Source organism: Salvelinus sp. IW2-2015, linkage group LG8 (assembly GCF_002910315.2).
Source record: "Salvelinus sp. IW2-2015 linkage group LG8, ASM291031v2, whole genome shotgun sequence".
NCBI classification, from domain to species: domain Eukaryota; kingdom Metazoa; phylum Chordata; class Actinopteri; order Salmoniformes; family Salmonidae; genus Salvelinus; species Salvelinus sp. IW2-2015.
The window spans coordinates 34,973,142-34,999,930 of NC_036848.1; the positions used below are offsets into that span (position 1 = coordinate 34,973,142).

The 26,789-nt window shown below is 45.8% G+C and overlaps 4 protein-coding genes across 6 annotated transcripts; 2 read left to right on the forward strand and 2 right to left on the reverse strand.

The window, feature by feature from the left end:
- Positions 1 to 332: 332 nt before the first annotated feature.
- On the reverse strand, positions 333 to 3,425 carry syt15 (synaptotagmin XV). Of its 2 annotated transcripts, XM_023991932.2 has the most exons (6): positions 3,245 to 3,425; positions 2,635 to 2,756; positions 2,244 to 2,533; positions 1,985 to 2,152; positions 1,789 to 1,897; positions 333 to 1,704 (listed from the first exon to the last, which is right to left on the reverse strand). In XM_023991932.2, exons 1-6 carry the CDS (start codon positions 3,421 to 3,423, stop codon positions 1,400 to 1,402), a joined length of 1,173 nt encoding a protein of 390 aa, XP_023847700.1. In that variant the 5' UTR covers positions 3,424 to 3,425; the 3' UTR covers positions 333 to 1,399. The 2 variants fall into 2 exon arrangements, with proteins under 2 accessions (XP_023847700.1, XP_070301007.1); XM_070444906.1 differs by having other exon boundaries at positions 1,789 to 2,152.
- Positions 3,426 to 6,402: 2,977 nt separating this feature from the next.
- LOC139028177 (uncharacterized) lies at positions 6,403 to 9,401 on the forward strand. Its single transcript, XM_070445030.1, has 3 exons — positions 6,403 to 6,667; positions 7,555 to 9,242; positions 9,355 to 9,401. Exons 2-3 carry the CDS (start codon positions 7,661 to 7,663, stop codon positions 9,399 to 9,401), a joined length of 1,629 nt encoding a protein of 542 aa, XP_070301131.1. The 5' UTR covers positions 6,403 to 6,667; positions 7,555 to 7,660.
- Positions 9,402 to 14,583: 5,182 nt separating this feature from the next.
- Positions 14,584 to 22,791, forward strand: LOC111967815 (chymotrypsin-like elastase family member 2A). The gene is given in 7 exon segments (XM_070445031.1): positions 14,584 to 14,775; positions 16,892 to 16,933; positions 16,936 to 16,999; positions 20,717 to 20,839; positions 21,083 to 21,363; positions 21,831 to 21,994; positions 22,456 to 22,791. Coding segments are annotated over 7 exon segments (978 nt in total). The 5' UTR covers positions 14,584 to 14,651; the 3' UTR covers positions 22,636 to 22,791.
- A 1,122-nt stretch (positions 22,792 to 23,913) lies between these two features.
- timm23a (translocase of inner mitochondrial membrane 23 homolog a (yeast)) lies at positions 23,914 to 26,357 on the reverse strand. 2 transcript variants are annotated; one of them, XM_023993204.3, is made up of 7 exons: positions 25,956 to 26,357; positions 25,773 to 25,831; positions 25,474 to 25,567; positions 25,242 to 25,326; positions 24,868 to 24,926; positions 24,629 to 24,739; positions 23,914 to 24,515 (listed from the first exon to the last, which is right to left on the reverse strand). In XM_023993204.3, the coding sequence occupies exons 1-7, from the start codon at positions 26,050 to 26,052 to the stop codon at positions 24,397 to 24,399; spliced, it is 624 nt and encodes a 207-aa protein (XP_023848972.1). In that variant the 5' UTR covers positions 26,053 to 26,357; the 3' UTR covers positions 23,914 to 24,396. The 2 variants fall into 2 exon arrangements, with proteins under 2 accessions (XP_023848972.1, XP_023848973.1); XM_023993205.3 differs by lacking the exon at positions 24,629 to 24,739 and having other exon boundaries at positions 23,920 to 24,515.
- Between the last annotated feature and the right edge of the window lie 432 nt (positions 26,358 to 26,789).

Below are 26,789 nucleotides of genomic sequence, written 5' to 3' on the forward strand. Positions count from 1 at the left end.
TGAAGGGCGTTTATTTGCGTTACCCTCCAGTAGGCTTACACCACTGCTGGTATCCTACCCTCTCAGCCAAAGCAATTTTAAACACATGAAGACACGCAGAATAGGTAGCATGCAGTCAAAGGCCAAATACATGAGTTGAATCAAAACATGTTTTACACCCTAGTTCATAAGTTGTCCATAATTCATGAGTTAATGCTTTGTCTTCACAGATCCTGTGACATAAAACACTACTTTTCTTTCCTTATCTGTTGGGCGGCAACAATGTCATACTCTTTATGACCAGACATTATCACATAGATGGCCAACACATAAAGCGACAGAGGGGCGCTGTTTCGCTCGACTCAGATGCTTTCAAGTGAGATACAAATGATGAAAACACAGAGAGACGAAAGATCAATTATTTGATATGCTTTTTATGTCTCTGTGTGTGTAGGCCATCTATCTGGTGCTGTCTGGTCATAAAGAGTATGACATTGTTGCCGCCCCTAGCATTGAATGCACAGGAAGCCAGCAAGCGTTTCGCCTCCCTTGATAACATTTTTTTTATAACATTATAACAATTATCGTCAATCAAATTATAATGCCCTTTTAATCTAAGAGCTGGGGGGAGTTCTGGCCTTCCATGATGACATCACTATGTGGTAAATTAGTTAATAGATCAATAACAGAGATATTTCCAAATCTTTGCCAATAACAGCTCATTTTCACTTTTCCTCTTCCCACTCCTCCCACTCCCAGACAGTCCTAGCAAAATTCTTGATTGAGAAATTGCTCTTTGCTAAGTAGCTATTTTTCTTTATTTTTGACCATTTTAATTGAAAGACACAGTAAGATACTTAATTGTTATCCAGAAATGATTTGATATTGAGATAAAAGTGGCTGCATTGGACCTTTAAACCACAACTATGTGAGAAAATCTGTTTTGTAAATACAAAATATACAACTTTCTTTTTGTAGGGTTTGTCAAATCATTTATACAAGCGTGTTCCTGTAAGTGCTTGTCATGTGTGCTCCCTCTCCGGCCTCTAGGTCACCAGGCTGGTCGTTATGGCGCACACCTGTCACCATCGTTACGCTCACCTGGACTCCATCACATCCCTGATTACCTTCCTTATATATATATATATATATATGTCACTCCCTTTGGTTCCTTCCCCAGGTGTCATTGTTTCTGTTTCTTGTCTGTGTGGTGTTCCTTGTTTTGTATTGTGTTTTGTTCATTTATTAAATTATTTACTCCCTGAACTTGCTTCCTGACTCCCAGCGCACTCATTACAGTGGTCAGTTACCACAGAAACTACAAGGAAGTTGTAGTTTTATTTATTGTGAAAGACTTCCGTGAAAAATTTTGACAATTAAATAAATTATCTTACTGTGTGTGTGTGTGTGTGTGTGTGTGTTATGTGGGCTTGCCTAGTCCATGCCACTGTTTGACCAGTTCATTGGGTGTATTGACCATGTCAGTCCAGTGCTGAAGCTGAGGCCCCCTGGCATACATGAATGGCCCCAGCACCACCACACCTACTGGGGTAAGGCCTGATACAATCAGCTCCAAGATCAGACAGGTCTGGTCGAGCTGAGCGGGGCGGAGCTTAAAGGTCATCTTGTGGTTGAAGCCATGTTCAGCGCCACTACTAACCACTGGCGTCCGTCTGGATTTCACTACCCGAGTGTGGATCTGTAGGCTCACCTGGAAACACACGCCTGAAAACAGAATATACACAATCACACTTGAGAACACACCCGATAACAGAACACACACACATTTATGCAGACACACACACTCACCTGTGTCAGTGTGTATCTGCAGGCTGCGTGCTCTCAGTATGACCACAGTGAGGCGTTGTAGAGACGGACTGTAGTTCAGAGACACCTGAATATCACCAAGACCTGAACACTGACAGAGAGAAAAAAAGAGAGATACAAACTGCAGGTTGTGTGTGTGAGATTGTGTGCACGCACGTTTGCATGTGTGTGTGTGTACCTGCATTTCGTCCTTAGTCTCTAGGTCTCTCCAGAGCAGCCTGCCCCCCTCCCCCAGCTCCCCTTCAATAGGGAACAGAACCCTGCCCACCGCATGGTGTCTGCCCCCCCGATCCACACTCAACACGTACACACTGAGCACACTCTCAGATACACACACACCCGATACCTGGAGAGAGAGAGAGAGAGCGAGAGAGTGTGGGGGGTGAGTTTTTCTAGTGGGAGTAAAAGGAACCAATTTAGTGTGTTTCTGTGTGTACCTGGAACACAAAGCTGTCGTTGAACTCGGGGTCGCGGCCCCTGCATCGGGCCCTGGCCTTGTGTCGGCGACGGTCGTCAGGGAGAAGTCGCAGATCTGCCAGTGTGTCGTTACTATAGAAACATGTTGGCAAGTTGCTCAGGCGGAGCAGCGAGACATAAAGCTGTTCGTTGTCATGGCGATAGGCCACTGAGAAGCACAGTCGCACGGCGCGACCAGGGGGGGGTGACACCTCACTGACATCAGGGACCCAGTACAGACTTGCCCTTACACTACCTACTGGATACCAGCCTAGAGAGGAAGAAGTAGCACAAAGTAGCACAATTAGTGGGAGTGGGTGAGATGCGAGACATACAGACAGTGTTGCCGCCCCCTCCCCCCTCCTAACCTACTCCCTACTGTGAGAGATCCACGATGGGTGCTGCTGAGGTCCTTCCGTCCCTCTTTCTCCCCCTCCTCGCTCCTGAGAGTTGGTTTAAATCGGGGTGGCAGGAAGAATGGGATCTCATCTGGCCTATCACAGAGAGAGGCACAGGAAATTATCATAACATCTACAAATTACACAGTGGCTTTGGTCATGTTCCTATGCTCAGACGTTGCCGACGCATCCCAGACCTATTTTAGGTATCAGCTAACCACTATGTTATAGCAATCTGGTGCCTGACGGCACAGTCGATGACGTGACACACAACCATTGGTTAATGCATGCAACGTCTGAGCAGGGGAACACGACCATTATCTAACATATTGCTCTCTTTCTTTACACACATATAGGTTGTGTTCCCCTGCTCAGATGCTGCATGCATCAACTAATGGTTGCGTGCCACGTCATCGACTGTGTTGTCGACTGACAGATTGCTATAACATATGATGTGGTTAGCGGATACTAAAAATACTTATCAGGTGTTGTAAGATCTGGCATGCGTCAGCAACGCCTGGGCAGAGGAACACACTCCTACACACACACACGCACACATTTAGAGGCTGTGACCTGACACTCACCTGTACCTGGGTCTCTGATTGGTCAGGAGAATTGGAGTGGTGCACGCTGGGAAGGGGGCTATCATGGTGACCATTTCCTGGTATCGTCTTTGGCCGCACCTCCTCCACAGGAAGTAGACAGATACACCAATCAGAAGCAAGAGGAAGAGTCCCAAAGACAGACCAACAGCCAATAACATTGTTGGATCTGAAATACAGTGCCTTCAGAAAGCATTCATACCCCTGAATTTAAAATGGATTCAATTAATTTTCTTTCTCACCCATCTACACACAATACCCCACAATGACAAAGTGAAAACAAGTTCAGACATTTTTGCCAATTTATTTAAATAAAATACAAAAATATCTCATTTACATAAGTATTCACACCCCTGAGTCAATGCTTTGTAGAAGCACCTTTGGATTTGGGGATTTTCTCCCATTCTTCCTTGCAGATTTTCTTCAAGTCTTTCCACAGATTTACAATGGGATTCATCTGGGCTTTGGCTGGGCCACTCAATGATTTACACCTTCTTGTTCTAAAGCCATTCCAGCATTGCCTTGGGTGTATGCTTGGAGTCATTGTCCTGTTGGAACATAAATCTTCGCCCTAGTCTAAGGTAGTTTGCACTCTGAAGCAGGTTTTCATCAAGGATTCGCCTGCATTTGGCTCCATTCATTGTTCCAACTATCCCTATCAGTCTCCCAGTCCCTGCCGCTGAAAAGCATCCCCATAGCATGATGCTGCCTCCACCTGCTTCACGGTAGGGCAGGTGTTAGACGGCTGATGAGCTGTGCCTGGTTTTCTCCAGACATCGCGCTTTGCATTGATGCCAAAGAGTTACATTTGTTTCATCAGCACACAGAATAATTTGCCATATGCTCACATAGTCTTTCACGTGGATTTTTGCAAACTCCAGGCTTGCTGTCGTGCCTTTTTCTCAGGAGTGGATTCCGTCCGACCACTCTCCCATAAAGCCCAGATTGGTGAAATGCTGTAGAGACTGTTGTCCTTCTGGCAGGTTCTTCCATGTCAGCCAAAGAACTCTGTAGTTCTGTCAGAGTGATCATTGGGTTCTTTGTCACCTCCCCGACCAAGGTCCTTCTTGCCTGGTTGCTTACTTTGGTCGGCCAGACGGCCAGCTCTAAGCAGTCTGGGTAGTCCCACGTTTTTATTTCCCAATGATGAAGACCACTGTGCTCTTAGAAACATTCAACACAATTGTTTTATACCCTTCCCCAGACATATGCCTCATCACAATTCTATCTCAGAGATCTACAGACAGTTTCTTGGACTTCATGGTCTAGTTTCTGCTCTGACATGCACTGTCAACTGTGGGACCTTCTATAGACAGGTGTTTCTTTCTAAATCATGTTCAAACAACTAAATTGGCCACAGGTGGACTCCAATCAAGTTGTAGCGACGTCGCAAGAATGATCAAAGGAAATTGAATGCACCTGAGCTCAATTTGGAGTGTCATAGCAAAGAGCTGTGAATACTTATGTAAATTAGATATTTCTGTATTTCATTTTCAACAAATTTGGTAAAAAATATCTAAAAATATGTTTTCACTAAGTCATTATGGGATATTGTATGTAGATGGTTGAGAATTCATTTTTTATATTTTTTATCCATGTTGAATTCAGACTGTAACACAGAATAATCTGCTGCCAATGACTGGAACAAATTGCAAAAACTTCGCTGAAGTTGGAGACTTATATCTCCCTCACTAACTTTAAACATCAGCTATCTGAGCAGCCGATCACTGCAGCTGTACACAGCCCATCTGTTAATAGCCCATCCAATCTACCTACCCATCCCCATATTGTTTTAATTTACTTTTTTGCTCTTTTGCACACCAGTATTCCTACTTGCACATCATCATCTGCACATCTATCACTCCAGTGTTGATTTGCTATATTGTAATTACTTCGCCACTATGGCCTATTTATTGCCTTACCTCCTCACGCCATTTGCACACACTGTATATAGACTTTTTTTCTATTGTGTTATTGACTGTACGTTTGTTCATTACTTGTGTAACTCTGTGTTGTTGTATGTGTCAAACTGCTTTGCTTTATCTTGGCCAGGTCGCAGTTGTAAATGAGAACTTGTTCTCAACTTGCCTACCTGGTTAGATAGATAAAGGTTAAATTTAAAAAAAATGATACAAAAATAAGTCAAGGGGTATGAACACTTTCTGAGTTTTATGTCTGTTTGCCTGTCAATCTCCTCTGCTTGGCAGAATTCTGCACAATAATATAAGTTGTACTCTTCACATCTATAAACAATTATTTCTGAGTAAAAAAGTTAACTTCAGATGAAGTTGAAGGGAAGGAAACAGAGGATGAATTGGGTTCTCTCCAGTATTTTTACTCACCAGCCATGTCTCTCTCCCTTCGTTTCTTGACCCTTCAGTCATTACACTGTCATTACACTCCACATTATTCCTCTCTTTCTCCTTCGCTCTTTGTCCCTCCTACAGATGATATAGGTTCAGGTAGGAATAAGTTGAATATAAATCGAGGTAGTATTCCAGTGTATTCCAATACACAGTTCCAGTCTGGAAACCAGATGGTATTGAATGTAATATACAGCTGTTGCCTTCCCACCCCTAGCTTCAGGACTCTGGGCCTCACAGACTCAAGGCCACACACGCGCACACGCCAACACGCACACACACACACATCACATCAATCTACAACACACAACCACAACAACACACCACACACACTACACCACACACACACACACACAGCACACACACCACACACACAGCCATGCTACACACACTACCACACAACCACGACCACAACGAACGAGTGCCTATAATACCACCACACAGGCCAAACACCATTTTAACCCATTCAGTTACAATCAATGTATATGTTTATTTAGGGCTCATGGGCAAATGGTTAAACTTCATCGCTGAAGCAATAGTCCTTGCACACAAACCCTGCACTCGACTCACCAACACACTGAAGTCTCTGCCACCAGGATTTGTACTAGTCTGATCGAGAGCAGAGCTATCAGCAACTAGGATGCAATAGTTATGTCCTTATGGGCTAAGACTAACGCTACACTGATAATCACACATGCGCACACACCACACCAACACACACACTTTACAACCTGGCCGTACATCTTGGGGGGAGAGAGAGAGCACGAGAGAAGTTACAGAGCGAGAGCAGAGAAAGAGAGAAAGAGATAGAATGATGTGAGAGAAGAGGAAGGGAATGTGAACAGAGTTTCTGAAAGAGTGTAATTAGAAGAATAGAGCAAGAGAGCAACATTGAGAGAGGAGACTTTAACGTGAGGCTCATCGTGGACTTAGTACTTGATCGGGGGGTTGAAAAGAGTTCGAGTGTTGGAATTGAGAGTGCTGCTGTCAGTTTGTGGAGGAGAAAAGGAGTTGAGTACAACATGTGCAACTTATTATAAAGGTAGAAACAATACTGGACCTGTGTGGGTGCGTGGTGCATCCTAGTGTTGGAAAGAGTAAAGTGTCATGGAGTACAGTGTCAGTTTCCCGGGACCCGATTAAACCTACTCCTAGGAATAGGTTTATTCTGGTGTGTGGAAAACCGGCTCATAGCATTTTCTAAATTGAGTTCAGCTGGGCAAGAGAGACATGGAAGAGAAGGGACGTGGCGTTCAGCAAGGAGTCTGATTGAGTTTCCCAAAGCTTCTCAGCCATCTGCAGGTTTAACAGACTCACACACAGACGCACGCACACACGCACACGCCACACCACACGCACACACAACACACACACACACCACACACACACACACACACACACACACACACACCACACACACCACACACAGCACACACACACACACACACACACACACACACACACACACACAGAAAGCGTGGGTGCTGTCGGGCTTTGTGTTTTCTTTTAATTCTCATTGCTAACTCAATAATAGGATTCAAAGAGCTAAATTTACTCTAATTGTTTCCCAGGAGTCTATTATTGTTCTCCTCTTTATTCTCTCTTTCTTTGTCTCTCCCTCCATTGAAGGGAGAGAGAGTAAGAGAACGGAAAGAAGGGAGTCGAGAGACAGAAGGGAGGAAGATTGAGGAATTGGTCACCTGTGAGGGCTGAAGGCTCTCTTAACTTTAGCTCAATCCCACGTTTAAAAAAATAATCTAATAATCTGGACCCTGTAATCTTATTACCGAGGGCTAATCTGGACAGTGTGTGTGTGTGTTACCAGAGAGGAAGAGAAGAGTGAGGGCGCATCTGATAGGAAGGTTTTATGGAGGAAGAGAGAGGGAGAGGAGGGAAAGAAAGAAAGATGAAATAATTTTGTAATTTCAGTCTTTCTGCAGTTTCTTCAAGACAAGACAACCTGAGTAGAACAAACAACCAGGCCACTGCTGGAAGATCGATTGATCCCTTATTCCTATTTGTCAGTGTTGTTGTCATGGCGAGGCACTGGCGTCTGTCATCGGAGCACTTCCCCCCTGTCAGCGGCCATTTTGGATCAACAGGCGGACTCAGGGCAGAGAGAAAAGAAGAGGAAGAGGAAGAAGAGGAACGCTCACCCATCTACTCTCTCTCCAAGAGCTCCATGGACGTAGTCATGGCAACCAAACACCCGCATCTGCGAGACCCGGCGTGGGCAAAACTGGAGCTGAGACGGAGCGCCAGCCAAAATACACAGTCCTCCCCAAACACACACACACCAAAACTCACACCCCTGCAGCAATACATACAACAACCCACACCCTCACACTCACAGACGTCTCAAAATATACACGGGCACGGATCTCCCCTTAGTAACGAACGTGTGGCGCGTTGGAGTATGTGTAGCGCCAGTGTGTGTAGTAGTGGTAGCACACCAGAGACGGTCATATGGAAGGGAGGGAGTATGACTGAGGAGACCCCGTGCATCCTGTACTCCGCTCGCTGCTCCAGACTGGCTTCAGAGTCTCAGTCTTCCATACAAACACCTGCTACACCCTCCCCTTTCACCTCACCCCTAAACACACCCACTCAGAGCCCAACCCTACACACACGCCACAACCTACCCCAACTCCAATACAGACCGTCACCCCTTACCGCAGACACACCCTGTCAGACGCACACACCCTCACCTATGTCCTCACCCCTACCCGTAATGTCACCCCTACCCTCACCCCCATCTGTAACCTCTCCTCTACCCTCACCTCTAGCTGTAATATCATGCCTACCTTCACCCCTATCTGTAACCTCACCTCTACCCTCACCTCCAGCTGTAATATCATGCCTACCCTCACCCCTATCTGTAACCTCACCTCTACCCTCACCTCCAGCTGTAATATCATGCCTACCCTCACCCCTGACCCCTAAAGGATGCCGACCAAATCCTTACAAAGACGAGGCCTGTTCACCCCACAAGCATCCCTCTTCCCCCTTTCCCTCCCCCTTCCCCTCTCCTTCCTGTAGAGCTCAAGGTGAGGAAGGTCTAGTGGAGAGGGGCAGCAATGAGCTGGTCCCACCCCAGCCAGGGTGCACCAGTGTGGGGACATGCTATGGAGAGAAGCCCCCTATCCTGAGTGCAAAACCCAGTCCCAGTCCTAATAACAACACACATCCCCTGGGTGTTAGCCTGGGCAGCCCTGTACAGCAGCAAGATGTGGAGATGGACCCTTGGGTGTTTTTCCCGAGCCCACCATCTCACCTGGCGTTGTCATGGTTACAGAGGCACACCTGTCCGTCTGGCCGAGGTCAGAGATCGGCAGGTTTAGTTTCCTCCCTGAGCGACTCACGATTGGACGGCTGCCCCCACTGCTCCTGTAACTCTGCCTATTCAGGGGTCATGAACTTGATGACATCATTACCCCAGGGGTCAGGGTTCAGGGAGGAGGGGACAATGACATCACAGAGGGAGCTGGTGGAGGTCGGGGTGCAGGCGGGGTCACCTCAAGGTTCAAGTTTAAACTTTAGGTCCCTCCAGAGCTCCCTAAAGGATCATGGGTCGGACACTAATCTGGGGTCTCCCCCTCGGTCCAACTCCATCATGGGTTACAACACTTATCTAGGTTCACAGTCCATCTTGGGGTCCCCTCCGGGGTCAAGGTTGAACCTGAGGTCATCGCTAGGCTCCCACTCCAACCTGGTGTCGCCCTCTTCCAGTATGTTCCCTCTGGACAGCCCCAGAGAGAGGTGGGAAGAAGAGGTAGAGTGGGAGGACAGCAGCTCTGCCCCGCTGGGGGAGATGGGGAGGAGGCGGTCCTGTCTGAAGGTGGGGGTACAGGAGGAGAGGAGGAGAAGTGGAGAGTGGGATCACAGCAAGAGGAGGGGTAGTATGAAGCAGGTGCAGTGGGATGAAGACGGGATGACCTGGGATGTTTACGGAGCCTCTCTGGACCCCGAGGAACTCAGCTCGGCCATACAGGTATGTCTGTCGGTGTGTGTGGTCTGTGGAGGTGTGCGTGTTAACCCTGCGTAGCTCAGCGGCCATACAGGTGTGTGTTTGTGTTAAGTCTGTAGTGTGTCTAGCTCGACTATTCAAGTGATGGTTTCTACATGTCAATCTACACTATATATACAAAAGTATGTGGACACCACTTCAAATTAATGGATTTGGCTATTTCAGCCACACCGTTACTGATGTGTGTATAAAATTGAGCACACAGCCATGCAATCTCCATGGACAAACATTGGCAGCAGAATGGCCTTACTGAAGAGCTCAGTGACTTTCTACGTGGCACCTCCATAGGGTGTCACCTTTCCTACAAGTTAGTTTGTCAAATGTCTGCACTGCTAGAGCTGCACCGGTCAACTGTAAGTGCTGTTATTGTGAAGTGGAAACTTCTAGGAGCAACAACGCGAAGTGGTAGGCCACACAAGCTCACACAACGGGACAGCCGAGTGCTGAAGTGCGTAGCCCGTAAAAATCATCTGTCCTCGGTTGCAACACTCACCACCAAGTTCCAAACTGCCTCTGGAAGCAACGTCAGCACAAGAACTGTCCATCAGTAGCTTCATGAAATGGGTTTCCATGGCCAAGCTTAAGTTCACCATGCACAATGCCATGCGTCGGCTGGAGTGGTGAAAAGCTCGCCGTCGTTGGACTCTGGAGCAGTGAAAACACATTCTCTGAAGTGATGAATCACGCTTCACCATCTGGTAGTCCGAAGGACGAGTTTGAGTTTGGCAGATTCCAGGAGAATGCTATCTGCCCCAATGCATAGTGCCAACTGTAAAGTTTGGTGGAGGCGGAATAATGGTCTGGGGCTGTTTTTCATGGTTCGGGCTAGGCCCCTTAGTTCCAGTGAAGGGTAATCTTAAACACTTCAGCATTCTAGACGATTCTATGCTTCTAACTTTGTGACAACAGTTTGGGGAAGGGCCTTTCCTGTTCAGCATGACAATGCCCCCGTGCACAAAGCAAGGTCCGTACAGAATCGGTTTGTCTTAATTGGTGTGGAAGAACTTAACTGGCCTGCACAGAGCCCTGACCTCAACCCCATCGAACACCTTTGGGATGAATTGCACATCCTCACTGCTGCTCTTGTGGCTGAATGGAAGCAAGTCCCTGCAGCAATGTTCCTACATCTAGTGGAAAGCCTTCCCAGAAGAGTGGAGTCTGTTATAGCAGCAAAGGCGGGACCAACTCCATATTAATGCCCATGATTTTGGAATGAGATATTCGACGACCAGGTGTCCACATACTTTTGGTAATGTAGTGTATTGTTCTATATTTATCTATATATTCATCGTTTTTAATATGTTAACTGTTGTTTCTCTGACCTTATCTTATTCTATCATACAGAAACACCTGCAGCTCAAGACCAGGACAGACAACACAAACACAGAAAATACTCCCAAAACCAAACCGAAGACTAAAAGCAAATCAAGGGTTAAGATCATTTCTAAAACCAAGAACAAAACCCCTCTCATGGAAACCGCTACCCCGTCAACCCCTGTTATGACAACCAAGGGCAAGACCGCTTCCATGGAAACCGCTACCCTGTCAACCCCTGTCACTACCAAAAGAAAGACCACTGCCATAGCAACTTCCCCAATGGCATTATCGATTAATACGGTGGCGACTGCTGCCATTGAGACTGAGGCTGACACCAAAGGAGAGGGAGAGAGAGAGGGAGAGAGAGAGGGAGAAAAAGAGGGAGAAGGATATGAAGATAGAAAGGGAGGAGAGGTAGAGAGAGAAGGACAGAGACAGAGAGAACCAGAGGGAGAGGTAAAGGTAGAGAGAGAGGAAGAAGGAAAGTTAGAGGGAGATAGCGAGGGAGGAGTAGATGGAAAGGGAAAGGGAGGAGGACAGAGGGAGGGAGGACTGAAGAGGGAAGAGACAGAGGAAAAGGGGACACCAGCGCTGTCTCGTAAGTCGTCATACCGTGAGAGTGGGCAGAGCAGGAAGAAGAGTGGAGGAGTGATGAAGACATTGAAGCGATGTGTTCGCTCCTCAAACCCCAATGAATGACACTGGAAGAACATGATCACATTATAAGACTAACCAATGACTGTATGGGACTAACACTGGAGGTTGGCGGAGTGCAGTCTAAAGGGCAAAAGAGGCATCTGAATAACCCTAACACTGGACTCCCTACTGCTGTGTTGTAGTTTTTGACTACTTTATATAAAATTGATATATGTTAGTATTGAAATATATCTGCCAGTAGGTGAAAAATATGTTGGGTTGGAAAGGATACTACTCCAGTTCAGGTTTGCAATAACATCTACAGTTGAAGTCGGAAGTTTACATACACCTTAGCCAAATACATTTAAACTCATTTTTTCACAATTCCTGACATTTAATCCTAGTAAAAGTTCCCTGTCTTAGGTCAGTTAGGATCACCACGTTATTTTAAGAATGTGAAATGTCAGAATCATAGTAGAGAGAACGATTTATTTCAGATTTGATTTCTTTCATCACATTCCCAGTGGGTCAGAAGTTTACATACACTCAATTAGTATTTGGTTGCATTGCCTTTAAATTGTTTAACTTAGGTCAAACGTTTTGGGTAGCCTTCCACAAGCTTCCAAAATAGGTTGGGTGAATTTTGGCCCATTCCTCCTAACAGAGCTGGTGTAACTGAGTCAGGCTTGTAGGCCTCCTTGCTCACACACACTTTTTCAGTTCTGCCCACAAATGTTCTATAMGATTGAGGTCAGGGCTTTGTGATGGCCACTCCAATACCTTGACTTTGTTATCCTTAAGCCATTTTGCCCAACTTTGGAAGTCTGCTTGGGGTCATTGTCCATTTGGAAGACCTATTTGCAACCAAGCTTTAACTTCCTGACTGATGTCTTGAGATTATGGCCAAACAGTTTTTTTTGTTTCATCAGACCAGAGGACATTTCTCCAAAAATAACAATCTTTGTCCCCATGTGTAGTTGCAAACCGTAGTCGGGCTTTTTTATGGCAGTTTTGGAGCAGTGGCTTCTTCCTTGCGGAGCAGCCTTTCAGGTTATGTCGATATAGGACTCACTTTACTGTGGATATAGGTACTTTTGTACCTGTTTCCTCCAGCATCTTCACAAGGGCCTTTGCTGTTGTTCTGGGATTGATTTTCACATTTTGCACCAAAGTATTTTTGTCTCTAAGAGACAGAACGCGTTTCCTTCCTGAGCGGTATGATGACTGCATGGTCCCATGGTGTTTATACTTGCGTACTATTGTTTGTACAGATGAACGTGGTACCTTCAGGCGTTTGGAAATTGCTCCCAAGGATGAACCAGACTTGTGGAGGTCTACAATTTTTTTCTGAGGTCTTGGCTGATTTCTTTTGATTTTCCCATGATGTCAAGCAAAGAGGCACTGAGTTTGAAGGTAGGCCTTGAAATACACCCATCCACAGGTACACCTCCAATTGACTCAAATTATGTCAATTAGCCTATCAGAAGCTTCTAAAGCCGTGACATAATTTTTAAATTAACAACTGTTTAAAGGCACAGTCAACTTAGTGTATGTAATCTTCTGACCCACTGGAATAGTGATACAGTGAATTATAAGTGAAAAGACTTGTGTCATGCACAAAGTAGATATCTTAACCGACTTACCAAAACTATAGTTTGTTAACAAGACATTTGTGGAGTGGTTGAAAAAACGAGTTTTAATGACTCCAACCTGAGTGTATGTAAACTTCCGACTTCAACTGTAGGTCCAGGTTCCCAGAAAAAAACAGCCCTTAATGTCAATATGTGTTACTGCCTGTCTGCACTGCATTACAGTAAGCATAGATATGTGAATGTGTGGATGCCATGGATTATTGTTAATAATCTCCAATAGGAAAAAAAATGTAATGTATTAAAATATCCTGTCAAAACATTCACTGATGTTACTTTCATATGTATTCTTTGTACTTTGCACTATATACACATACATAGGCACTCACTCGCTCACTCACTCACTCACTCACTCTCTCAAAAAAAACACACAAACACACAGAGTGTTTGTAAACTTGGTGAACCACGGTGGTGTGAGTAAGTCTGTATGTTCAGTTCATTCAGGCCCTGTATACTGCTACCGTTCAGATGAGCAGGCACATTCCCTGTCATTCACCGTAGTAAAGGCCTGAAACCACACCTCACTAGTTGCTTCTACTGTTGTCATATCTCACTGTTAACGAACAAACACGGTAGTTGTATTTGTTATGTAGAGTAACAAAGCTCTCTCTCTTTCACGCCCCCTGTATGGTGAAAGTGGTACAGTCCTGGGCCTAGGTGCAAGCCATACTTATACTTTATAGGATCACTTCATCCATCCACAGCCCTAGGGAGGTTTGGATAAGTTATAGAGGTTAACTGGAGAATATTTAGAGTTAGGTAGATGTTTAGATAAGTAGAAGTAAGCCTGGTGATGGAAATTATTTACAGGTAATGGGGTGTAATAGTTTGTAGACATGAATGGGTAGAGTGGCGAATTGTGTGTGTGTATGGGGGTTGGGTTTGGAGGGTACAGGTCACCGGGTCACGTGACACAGAATCAGGAGATGGGCTGATGGGGTGACGTGCGTCATGGGGTGAGTAGCGAGTAAAGTAGAGAGGTTGTTTTTTTCCTACATGTTTGTCCTATGTTTGCGGCCAAGGGAGTGTGTTGTGCCCGTGTGTATGTGTTCATGCATGCGCATGTATGAATGTGTGTGTGTGTGTGTGGGAATGTGGGTGTGTTGAAAGTGCTGATGGGCCCCACAGAAGCCCCTATCCATTGCTGTAGAAGCCCCTGGCTGCAAGAGAACAATCCAGCACTGGGGCTTTGTAGTCATCTTTGTCCCTGGGGGAAATGTGTGTGTGTTCATACGTAGGTACATGCGCGCATATTAGTTTGCGAATGAGTGTGCGTGTATGTATATGCCTGAGTATGTGCAGGTGATTGGATGCCTGTATGTGAGCGTGTGTTTATGTGTTTGTCCAGTGCTATATAAATAGTGTGCTGTGTGCGCGAGGCAGTGATTCTGCTGAAGATGGTTGATGTTCCAGGATCTCCGCTCCTATCTCTGCTGCTGCTGCTGTGTGTGTCGCCTCTGCCTGCCGCCACATACACCCTGACCCCTGGCAGACAGGCCCAGCACAAAGTCCTGCACCTGGGTGAGCCAGATACACACGTACACATCAGTGGAGGTTGGTGGGAGGAGCTTTAGGAGGACGGGCTCATTGTAATGGGTGGAATGGAATGAATGGAATAGAGTCAATCGGGGTTTTCATATGTTTGATACCATTCCATTCCAGCCATTACAACGAGCCCGTCCTCCTATAGCTCCTTCCACCAGCCTCCACTGATACACATGGGCACCAGCACACGAATACACACACTCATCTTAAAGGAATAATCCACTCAAAACCACAAATTCTTATGATTTACATTGTCAAATAATGAAACTATGTTATAACGATATATGTTGTGAGTTTTAGGTAGGAAGCAACATGTGAAAAGTCGACTTCAAAACCCACAATGCAATGCTCTACGGACAGGCTCGCTGGCTAGCTAGATAGCTAGTTAGTTAGTTAGAAAACGTACCTGCCTACACACACTAATGCCAAAGTCAATATCAGCATGTTAAGTAGTTAGCTAGTTGTAGTTAGAATCTCACCATGTTGATCGCGTTTCTAGCTAACGACTTTGAGTCAATGTGGTTGCTAAGGCAACGTGCAAGGAGCCTGCGAGTCCTTTAGCAGGGAGAAGAGAGGACTAAACCGCATTGTGGCACGATAGTTCAATGAAGAAAGGCCATTAATCTGACGGTGCACTGGTATAAAATATACACGTTGTTATGATGATATAGACGGATGGATGTGTTCTAGACAAGTATGCCCATACCATCTATTGTCTGATTTGGCGATCTGGAATGCGGGTATTTGTTTTGAAAGGGTTATGATATGTGATAGTGTCTTATCCCCTATCTCCAGTGACAGAACTACACTGCTCAAAAAAATAAAGGGAACACTTAAACAACACAATGTAACTCCAAGTCAATCACACTTCTGTGAAATCAAACTGTCCACTTAGGAAGGCCAACATCTGATTGACAATAATTTCACATGCTGTTGTGCAAATGGATAGACAAAAGGTGGAAATTATAGGCATTAGCAAGACACCCCCCAATAAAGGAGGGTTCTGCAGGTGGTGACCACAGACCACTTCTCAGTTCCTATGCTTCCTGGCTGATGTTTTGGTCACTTTTGAATGCTGGCGGTGCTCTCACTCTAGTGGTAGCATGAGACGGAGTCTACAACCCACACAAGTGGCTCAGGTAGTGCAGCTCATCCAGGATGGCACATCAATGCGAGCTGTGGCAAGAAGGTTTGCTGTGTCTGTCAGCGTAGTGTCCAGAGCATGGAGGCGCTACCAGGAGACAGGCCAGTACATCAGGAGATGTGGAGGAGGCCGTAGGAGGGCACCAACCCAGCAGCAGGACCGCTACCTCCGCCTTTGTGCAAGGAGGAGCACTGCCAGAGCCTGCAAATTACCTCCAGCAGGCCACAAATGGGCATGCTACCACTAGAGTGAGAGCACCGCCAGCATTCAAAAGTGACCAAAACATCAGCCAGGAAGCATAGGAACTGAGAAGTGGTCTGTGGTCACCACCTGCAGAATCCCTCCTTATTGGGGGTGTCTTGCTAATTGCCTATAATTTCCACCTTTTGTCTATTCCATTTGCACAACAGCATGTGAAATTTATTGTCAATCCAGTGTTGCTTCCTAAGTGGACAGTTTGATTTCACAGAAGTGTGATTGACTTGGAGTTACATTGTGTTGTTTAAGTGTTCCCTTTATTTTTTTGGAGCAGTGTATATAGCTATTTCCTGATACCACAGATTGACCACTTAGAAAATTAAATCATGGGATATTGTTATTTACTCCCTGATAGAACATAGGCTTTCACCAAATTGACAGGAGTTTCATGATTTATATTTCTGCGTGTGGATTATCCCTTTAACAGCGACTACACTGCTTTTCAAATCTACTTGTTTCGCCACCCCTTTGCCTTTCCTCACATTTTCATCTGACCTCAACCAATCCTACTTGGGCCAATAACTAAAATGAAGTAAAAAAAATATATGTTTTATCATTCTAATTGTTCAGATCTGATCTTTTGAACTGACTGATGATTCTTAAACTGACTCGCAGACTGTGGCGTGGCTGATCTAGGATCAGTATTTGTCTGACTGTACTGACAGTTCCTGTGTTATTTTATTTCTATAGACTGGCCTAAGGACTGTGGCACGGCCCACTATAAACCTAACATGGTGAACGGATCGTCTTCGGAAACGAGGCCAGACCTCACTCCTGGCCATGGCAGTCTCCCTACAGGTAATCAATAAACCAATCAATCCATGAACATACTTATCTACTTGCTAACGTCAGGATTGTTGAATTTCACTTAGTTATGCATTGATGCCAATGGGGACTCAGCTGAAAATTTGACTTAAAGGTCCCGCACAGTCAAAATCATGTTTTTCATCAAATGTTATTATATTTAGATGAAACCAGATCAAAGTAGGATGACCATAGGATGAAAAATGTATGTTGCTTGTTCATTAATAACTGTTTGATAATAAAGGTACTGGCCCCCTCCCTAGTGTCAAACACTTGGATTCAGGAGAAGGGCTCAGTAGAGTGCTCGAGGTGTCATAAACAAGCACCATCAAATTCAAATCAAATGTATTTATATAGCCCTTCTTACATCAGCTGTTATCTCAAAGTGCTGTACAGAAACCCAGCCTAAAACCCCAAACAGCAAGCAATGCAGGTGTAGAAGCACGGTGGCTAGGAAAAACTCCCTAGAAAGGCCAAAACTAGGAAGAAACCTAGAGAGGAACCAGGCTGAGGGGTGCCGAGTCTCTTCTGGCCTGTGCCGGGTGGAGATTATAACAGAACATGGCCAAGATGTTAAATGTTCATAAATGACCAGCATGGTCAAATAATAATAATCACAGTAGTGTCGAGGGTGCAACAATCAGCACCTCAGGAGTAAATGTCAGTTGGCTTTTCATAGCCGATCATGAGAGTTACTTCTACCGCTCCTGCTGTCTCTAGAGAGTTTGAAAACAGCAGTCTGGGACAGGTAGCACGTCCGGTGAACAGGGTCAGTGTTCCATAGCCGCAGCAGAACAGTTGAAACTGGAGCAGCAGCACGCCAGGTGGCTGGGACAGCAAGATCATTCATGCCAGGTAGTCCTGAGGCATGGTCCTCCGAGAGAGAATTAGAGAGAGCATACTTAAATTCACACAGGACACCGGATAAGACACGAGAAGTACTCCAGATATAACAGACTGACCCTAGCCCCCCGACACAAACTACTGCAGCACAAATACTGGAGGCTGAGACAGAAGGGGTCAGGAGACACTGTGGCCCCATCCGATGATACCCCCGGACAGGGCCAAACAGGCCGGATATAACCCCACCCACTTTGCCAAAGCACAGCCCCCACACCACTAGAGGGATACCTTCATCCACCAACTTACCATCCTGAGACAAGGCTGAGTATAGCCCACAAAGATCTCCACCACGGCACAACCCAAGGGGGGGCGCCAACCCAAACAGGAACATCACGGCAGCGACTCAACCCACTCAAGTGACGCACCCCTCCTAGGGACGGCATGGAAGAGCACCAGTAAGCCAGTGACTCAGCCCCTGTAATAGGGTTAGAGGCAGAGACTCCCAGTGGAGAGAGGGGAACCGGCCAGGCAGAGACAGCAAGGGCGGTTCGTTGCTCCAGAGCCTTTCCGTTCACCTTCACACTCCTGGGCCAGACTACACTCAATCATATGACCTACTGGAGAGATGAGTCTTCAGTAAAGACTTAAAGGTTGAGACCGAGTCTGCGTCTCTCACATGGGTAGGCAGACCATTCTATAAAAATGGAGCTCTATAGGAGAAAGCCCAGCTGTTTGCTTAGAAATTTTAGGGACAATTAGGAGGCCTGCGTCTTGTGACCGTAGCGTACGTGTAGGTATGTACGGCAGGACCAAATCGGAAAGATAGGTAGGAGCAAGCCCATGTAATGCTTTGTAGGTTAGCAGTAAAACCTTGGAATCAGCCCTTGCCTTAACAGGAAGCCAGTGTTGGGAGGCTAGCACTGGAGTAATATGATCCAATTTTTTGGTTCTAGTCAGGATTCAGGATTCTAGCAGCCGTATTTAGCACTAACTGAAGTTTATTTAGTGCTTTATCCGGGTAGCTGGAAAGTAGAGCATTGCAGTAGTCTAACCTAGAAGTAACAAAAGCATGGATAAATTTTTCTGCATCATTTTTGGACAGAAAGTTTCAGATTTTTGCAATGTTACGTAGATGGAAAAAGCTGTCCTTGAAACAGTCTTGATATGTTCGTCAAAAGAGAGATCAGGGTCCAGAATGACGCTGAGGTCCTTCACAGTTTTATTTGAGACGACTGTACAACCATCAAGATTAATTGTCAGATTCAACAGAAGATCTCTTTGTTTCTTGGGACCTAGAACAAGCGTCTCTGTTTTGTCCAAGTTTAAAAGTAGAAAGTTTGCAGCCATCCACTTCCTTATGTCTGAAACACAGGCTTCTAGCGAGGGCAATTTTGGGGCTTCACCATGTTTCATTGAAATGTACAGCTGTGTGTCATCCGCATAGCAGTAAAAGTTAACATTATGTTTTCGAATGACATCCCCAAGAGGTATTATACACTGCTCAAAAAAATAAAGGGAACACTTAAACAACACAATGTAACTCCAAGTCAATCACACTTCTGTGAAATCAAACTGTCCACTTAGGAAGCAACACTGATTGACAATAAATTTCACTATGCTGTTGTGCAAAATGAATAGACAAAAGGTGAAATTATAGGCAATTGGCAAGCACCCCCAAATAAGGAGTGGTTCTGCAGGTGGTGACCACAGACACTTCTCAGTTCCTATGCTTCTGGCTGATGTTTTGGTCACTTTTTGAATGCTGGCGGTGCTTCCACTCTAGTGGTAGCATGAGACGGAGTCTACCACCCACACAAGTGGCTCAGGTAGTGCAGCTCATCAGGATGGCACATCAATGCGAGCTGTGGCAAGTAAGTTGTGCTGTGCTGTTCAGCGTAGTGTCCAGAGATGGAGGGTACCAGGAGACAGGCCAGTACATCGACGTGAAGGGGGAGACGCCGTAGAGAAGTTCTGCTGCCTGCAACATCCTCCAGCATGACCGGTTTGGCGGTGGGTCAGTCAATGGTGTGGGGTGGCAATTTTTTGGGCCGCACAGCCCTCCATGTGCTCGCCAGAGGTAGCCTGACTGCCATTAGGTACGAGATGAGATCCTCAGACCCCTTGTGAGACCATATGCTGTGGCGGTTGGCCCTGGGTTCTCCAATGCAAGACAATGATAGACCTCATGTGGCTGGAGTGGTCAGCATTTCCTCAAGAGGAAGGCATTGATGCTATGGACTGCCCGCCCGTTTCATCCGCCACTCATCAGGAGCATGCCCAGGCGTTGTGAGGGAGGTCATACAGGCACGTGGAGGCCACACACACTACTGAGCCTCATTTTGATTGTTTTTAAGGACTTACACTCAAAGTTGGATCAGCCTGTAGTGTGTTTTTCACTTTAATTTTGAGTGTGACTCCAAATCCAGACCTCCATGGGTTGATAAATTTGATTTCCATTGATAATTTTTGTGTGATTTTGTTGTCAGCACATTCAACTATGTAAAGAAAAAAGTATTTAATAAGAATATTTCATTCATTCAGATCTAGGATGTGTTATTTTAGTGTTCCCTTTATTTTTTTGAGCAGTGTATATAGTGAAAACAATAGTGGTCCTAAAACGGAACCTTGAGGAACACCGAAATTTACGCACCGACCGCCACTGGTATTCATATGCTCACACCATTCTATTGTTGAGGTACGCATACACCATACCAACACAGAAGAGCTGCATTTTATATACTTAATTTTTTTTAAATTGGAAGGAAAACTATTTCACTCATATTGCAATTAAATGTAGTGCATATTTCATATAAATCTGAAAAGACTGGACAGTTACTTTAAGTGGAAGGTCTTGCCTGTGGGTTGATGGCAAATGTGTGTGTTCTGTGTGTCTCAGGTTCGTCCCAGAGGCAGTAAGCACTACATCCATGTCTGTGGAGGAACTCTCATCCACAAGAACTGGGTCCTCACTGCTGCTCACTGCTTCCAGAAGTAAGACTTGCCATTCCGTGAGTGGTAGCACACAACATTATTGGATTGAGCTAAAAATGAAACACTTGTCTCAAAAGGACCACGGTCTAACCCATTCACCATAACTATGTTTAGACTAGAAAGAGACAATACATCTTGAGAAACCACCAAAAAGGACTAGTAGACTACCTGTGTGTAATGTGACAGATAGTTACATTCTGAACCCTGCGTGAACTCAGTTACCCACCATGCTGTGTGTCTCAGGGGTAAAGCCGAGGATGCTGGGAGTTGGAGGATTGTCCTGGGGAAGCACCAGCTGAAACGTTCCGAAACACCCGAGAAGGCTATCCCGGTGAAGAGGATATATCGTCACGAGCACTTCCGTTACCCCATGCACAGCGAGTTGGATTACGATATCGCCCTGGTCAAGGCTGCCACCGACATCGTGCCCACCAACCACATACGCTATGCATGCCTGCCGCGCAAACAGATCAGCCTGAAGCCAGGACAATACTGCTGGGTGACCGGCTGGGGAGACACTCGGGGTAAGGAGGGATGATTAAGGGGGAGGAGGTTGGATGAAACTAGAGATGAGGACTGAGAGGAGAGGGGGAGAAAGGTGCGGTTGGCTGGGTAGACACTCAGGTTAAGGGGGGATGAAAGGGGGAGGAGAGGAGGCTGGGGAGGCACACAGGGTAAGGAGGGGGAGGCTGAATGGAGACACTGGGAGAATCTCATTGCATACTCCTCGTATCCTCTCGCCTCCTTTTTAAAACCCATTGGAGGAGACGATCAGAGGGGAGGGACCTCTGGCTTTCTCATCCAATGGGTTTTGAAAAAAAGGTGTGGAGTGAGGACGCGAGGAGTATGCAATTGAGATTCTCCCTATGACCACTTATGTTAGAACTAAGATTGTAGACAAAAGAGCATTGACAAGGGGTGCGTTCAATAGGCATGAAACAAGTATGTTGCCTAAAGGTAATCCTGTGGTGTGTCCCTGTCTGTGTATCAGGTGGGAAGGAGAACGTGTCTCTGGCTGAGGCTCTGAACCAGGCCCGTCTGCCCATCATCGACATCAAGACCTGCCGTCAGAAGAAGTTCTGGGGAGACCGCGTCAGGGACTCCATGATCTGTGCCGGCTTCAGAGACACAGAAGGACCACCTGCTGCCTGCCAGGTAGAGAAAGGGAGGGTAGGGAAGGAGGGGACTGAGGAAGGGTGGGATAGAGGGAGGAGTGGGAAAGACCGAATGAGAAAGGGTGGAGGAAGAATTACATACTTGTACTGAGTACGCCAATTGGCTAATGTCAAACAAGCTGCGTCAACCATAAACTAAAAGTACAGCTATCATGCTCGTAAAATAAATTATAGTGTTAAAAATACATGAATAGATCTTTAAAAAATAATAATAATAATGGTTTGTTGCATTTAACTGCAGAGTTCAGCATGTGGGAGAAGCCAGAGCTCAGAGATCATAGATGATTTCCCCACTAGATATTACCAATTGGAGGGGCGTTTAAATAGATTTTTCCTAGTTGCATGCTGGTATTTACACATTTACGAGATGTTATAAACACAGCATTAGTATTAACATAGGAATGTGATCTAACAATGTTTTATACCCCCCTCTCCTCTTAGGGTGACTCGGGCGGTCCTCTGCTGTGCCAGTTGGGGCGCGACAGGTGGGAGGTGCACGGTGTGGTGAGCTTTGGCCCCATTGGCTGCACCGTGGAGAACAAGCCCAGCGTGTTCACCCGCACCGCCAATTACATCCCTTGGATCGAGGCTACGCGCATCAGAGACATCTTCATGCACTAGACCACACACAACCCCTCCACGCCCCCAAAACTATAGCATTTATTTTTTGTGCGAGATACCATATTGCCTCAGGCCACACCCCCCTCTCCTCTGTGTCCATAACCTGTGAGTCACTACAGTGACATCAGACAAAATTTGAATATAGACATTTTACAATCAACATTGTACTGATCATCAGCATTTCATTAAATCAAGCCACCTGTCACGATGCTGTAATCTGTGTTAAATTCTGTGTTATTCAGGATTTGTGTCTCTGAAAGTACTCTACTCTATGCAAAGGAACATACAGTATCTGCAATTTGTATGGCACGTATGACACCTTGACCTCCACCGCATCCCCAACCAATGTTCCACTTCCTGGTTGTACTCTTTCCTGACTATAACTCCCATCATGCAGTCTGTCAGCCAATGAAGTTGGCAGAAAAAGCAGAACATTGTGAACCTCTTCTTTCGAATATACTGTAGAACACTACTGTTGTTAGTTTAGCTTACTGACTGATACCAATAGTGTAGCGGGCACACAATCTGGGTTCAAACCCAGTCAGTCACAATAGCATATCCCACCCCTAACCCCACCTACAGGCTTTCACCACACAAACAGCATGAGCACAACTGACAAAGACCCAAGGCAACATATTCTCATTTTGAATGTTTGTTGTATTGTTCTTACAGTGGGCTTAACAGGCAAGGACACAAAGAGATACAGACACTTCCAGTATTGTTTGGAAGTAACTTTTAGAAAGGCCAGCATCGACTCCAACTCTTAACAGGAAAATAGTACCCACTATGAATAAATACATTACAACAGTATTGATTGTAAGGCCTTGGTAGGGTGTGTGCTGGGATGAATGTCTCTTTGCTCTTCAGCTTCATGAGAAGTCTTGTTCTGTATCTGAAGGACTACAACCCACAGTCACATGAAAGCAGAGGACTACAATCATGGCTTCCAGCAGCTCTCTGGTTGGGTCTTAGACCAGTGTTGCAGAGGTGGTTCAATGAACCATGCTTAGATGAGTAACCTTGCATTCACTCCCTGTACTAACCATTTGGCTTTACCTCAGGGGGCTAACAAGTGGGCAACCTCGTAAAATAACCAGTCAGTAACACCAGCCGACATGTTCAGATACATCCACCCTTCCCCTCCTTGAAGTTATCACTGACCAGACATGAGTGGATAGCTGTAAACCGATTTCCACTGAATTGTTTTCTTCACTCCAGTCATGTCAGATCAGTGATTACTTCACAGGGAGGGAGGAGGCATGTAAAAATGATTACAACAGGGCCCCAGTATCCATTTACTTAGCATATACTCTTAACATGGACATACTTTTACATGACTCTTTTCCCTCTTCCAGGCTACTAGACGTAGCATTCAATAATATAACAAAAGATACATTTCTAAAAACAGTTCCCAATACAATAACACATAAACCCCTTGGAAATAGCGTGAGGCCTTTTCAGATCTGTGTGGGTGAGAAGGGAGGTAACCCAAAAGGACAGGGCGGGGGGGGGGGGGGGGGAGGAAGGAGGGGGCAAAAAGGGCAGTTGTGTGTAGAGAGGGCTGTTTCTTGGAGGTCATTTAGTCCATGGTTTAATGATGTCTCAGTCATGCCTCCAATACCCCAGAACCCTCTCAAGTCAGGAAGTGAACAAGGGTGTTTGAGTATTGGTAACCTATTCCCTGAGACTCTGGCCAAAAGTAGTACACCAAGTAAGGAATAGGGTGGAATTTTGGATGAAACGCAATAGCTAGGGATGTGTTCAGTAGAGATTTGAAGAAGAGGAGCCGCCTCTGATATGGTCCCAGTTACTGTAGAGAGCGTAGGCACCAGACATGGCCAACCCCACCAGACCACCACGAGCCACTCCCTTCAGCCCTCCTGAAACACACACAAGTTTTGAATGAGACAGATGGGGTTTCTAGGGCACTACATGTTGCACTCTTGCCCCACACGCGACACAACCATAGACTAACCACAGACAGGCCACACACCTGTGGATTTGAACAGCATGCCTGTGAGAGTCCCAGCAGCCATAGTGTTGATGTCATCCTCTGCTCCTCTAGCCTTCTCTATGGCCACGCCAAATATACTGTACAATAACGCTGTAAACACACATGCACACCCCATGGTTAATATAGACATACTAGGGACAAAACACCCAAACACCAGGTCCATGGGTTAGCCAGGGTGAAGAAGAGATTAGGAGGAAGAGAGGAGAAGAAGTGCTCACCAACAGAGCCCAGAGTGTTGGCCCAGGATGCACCTTGTCTGGTCACCATGTTGAGAATCCTGAGGGCAAGGTCAGAGGTCAGATAAGTGAGAGCAGTATATAGAGCACCCTACCACAGAACCCTCAAACGCAACTCTGGCCCTTGAAGCCAGTTCCACTGTGTTTTTTCATTGGTCCTCTCTAATCAGGGACCTGGGACACCAGGTGGGTGCAATTAATTATCAAGTAAAAAAGAAAACCAGCAGGCTCCGGACCTCATTGGGTTAGAGTTGAATACCCCTGCCATAGAACATTTATATTAGCATGAATAAAACCGGTCTCCAACGTGATAACACTAAAGCCACAGACTACTAGAGGAACACAGTGGTGCTTACTGGACGTTACGAGGTTTAGTCCAGCCCATTTCTCTGGTCTCCTTCAACCCCATCCTCAGACCATTCACTGTCCCAAACGCAGCTCCTAGAATTGGAGGGGGAAAGAGAGGGAGAGACTCAGATACAGAACCAGCAGACACTTAATATGGGAGAAGGGGAGTTATGTTCATAGAGAGAAGAGATGAGCAGGTGAAACAGAGAAACTGAGGGAAAGAGGGAGGGAATGTCTCACCTGTGATACAGCTGCCACCTATGGTGAAGAAGGCCAGTTCAAACCTCCCTCTAGTTTTACTGGCCCCTGTTGGCAGGATGAACTCATCTGTGTCCTGGAAAACACACACACACACACACACACACACACACACACACACACACACACACACACACACACACACACACACACAGGTTAACATCTATTATCTTAGTCGACTTGATAGTGGGAATGTCACAAATCAATTCTACATATCCATTCATTGAGTGAGGTCAACTTCTACTAACAAGCTAGGTAGCTAGCTAGCTAGCATCTCTTACCTGTACGAGGTAGCGGGGGTCAACATTAAGATAAGGCGACAGGGGGCTCATTCCAGTCACTATGTAGAAAATACAGCAACTCAGTTGATGTCAACGACGGCCAGTGTTTGCCATGTCTAGCTAACGTTAGTTAGTATGCTAGCTACCACCAACGTAGCAACATCAATTGGCAGGGGCACTTACATGGGACTCCGGCGAGCTCTGTGTTGGAGTATTCGCTGCCTCCAAAGAGACTCCCGAGGCCGCCTTTCCCTCCCGACCCAGGGGCGTTATTGTCCATGTATGGTGACGATCTGGAGACTCACCCGGCGAACACTTCGGACTGGAGATGCTGGTTGGGTTAGCTAGCTAAATAGCTAACATTAGCCTAGCTGACAAACGTGATGATGCAAGCCAAAAGCAATAACGTTGGCGATATTTCCTAGTATCTAAAACGCAGTTATATGTTTACCTTTCAATAGTGTTGTACACTGTCTTACTGTAGGTAGTTAGATATTGAAATGATCAGCTTTTTGTAAATTATAGTTGGGTTAGTCTTTTCATCATGCTTCTCTGACCGCCACGATCTACCGTAAAGCGACCACTGACAGGCGATTACGTAAGCAGACCTGAAAGTTAAGCAACGTTATACACATCTTTGGCACTGCATTTAGGGGAATTACTCAACGTAAAACGGGTGAAATTGAGCTATGGTTGCATTTGATACGGGGCTATAAGCAAAATATTAAAATACATTTGCGAGTGTGACAATTCACGACATCAAAGGGTCACTTAAAATAACGATACATTGCACTAGATGGCAGCAAAGTAACATTAAAGCGCTCATCTGTTACCAAAAGACCAGACCAAAGAGTATAACAACCCAGCTAACAACAACAGTTCTTACAACTTTAGAGAACGTTCCCCTGAGCGTCTCATTAGGGAGTGAACGTTATTTATAATAAGGGTTACATGGTGAAAATCAGACCTGTTTGAACAAAATATATTTGACCTAAACCCTCCCTGAACAATTGAAAA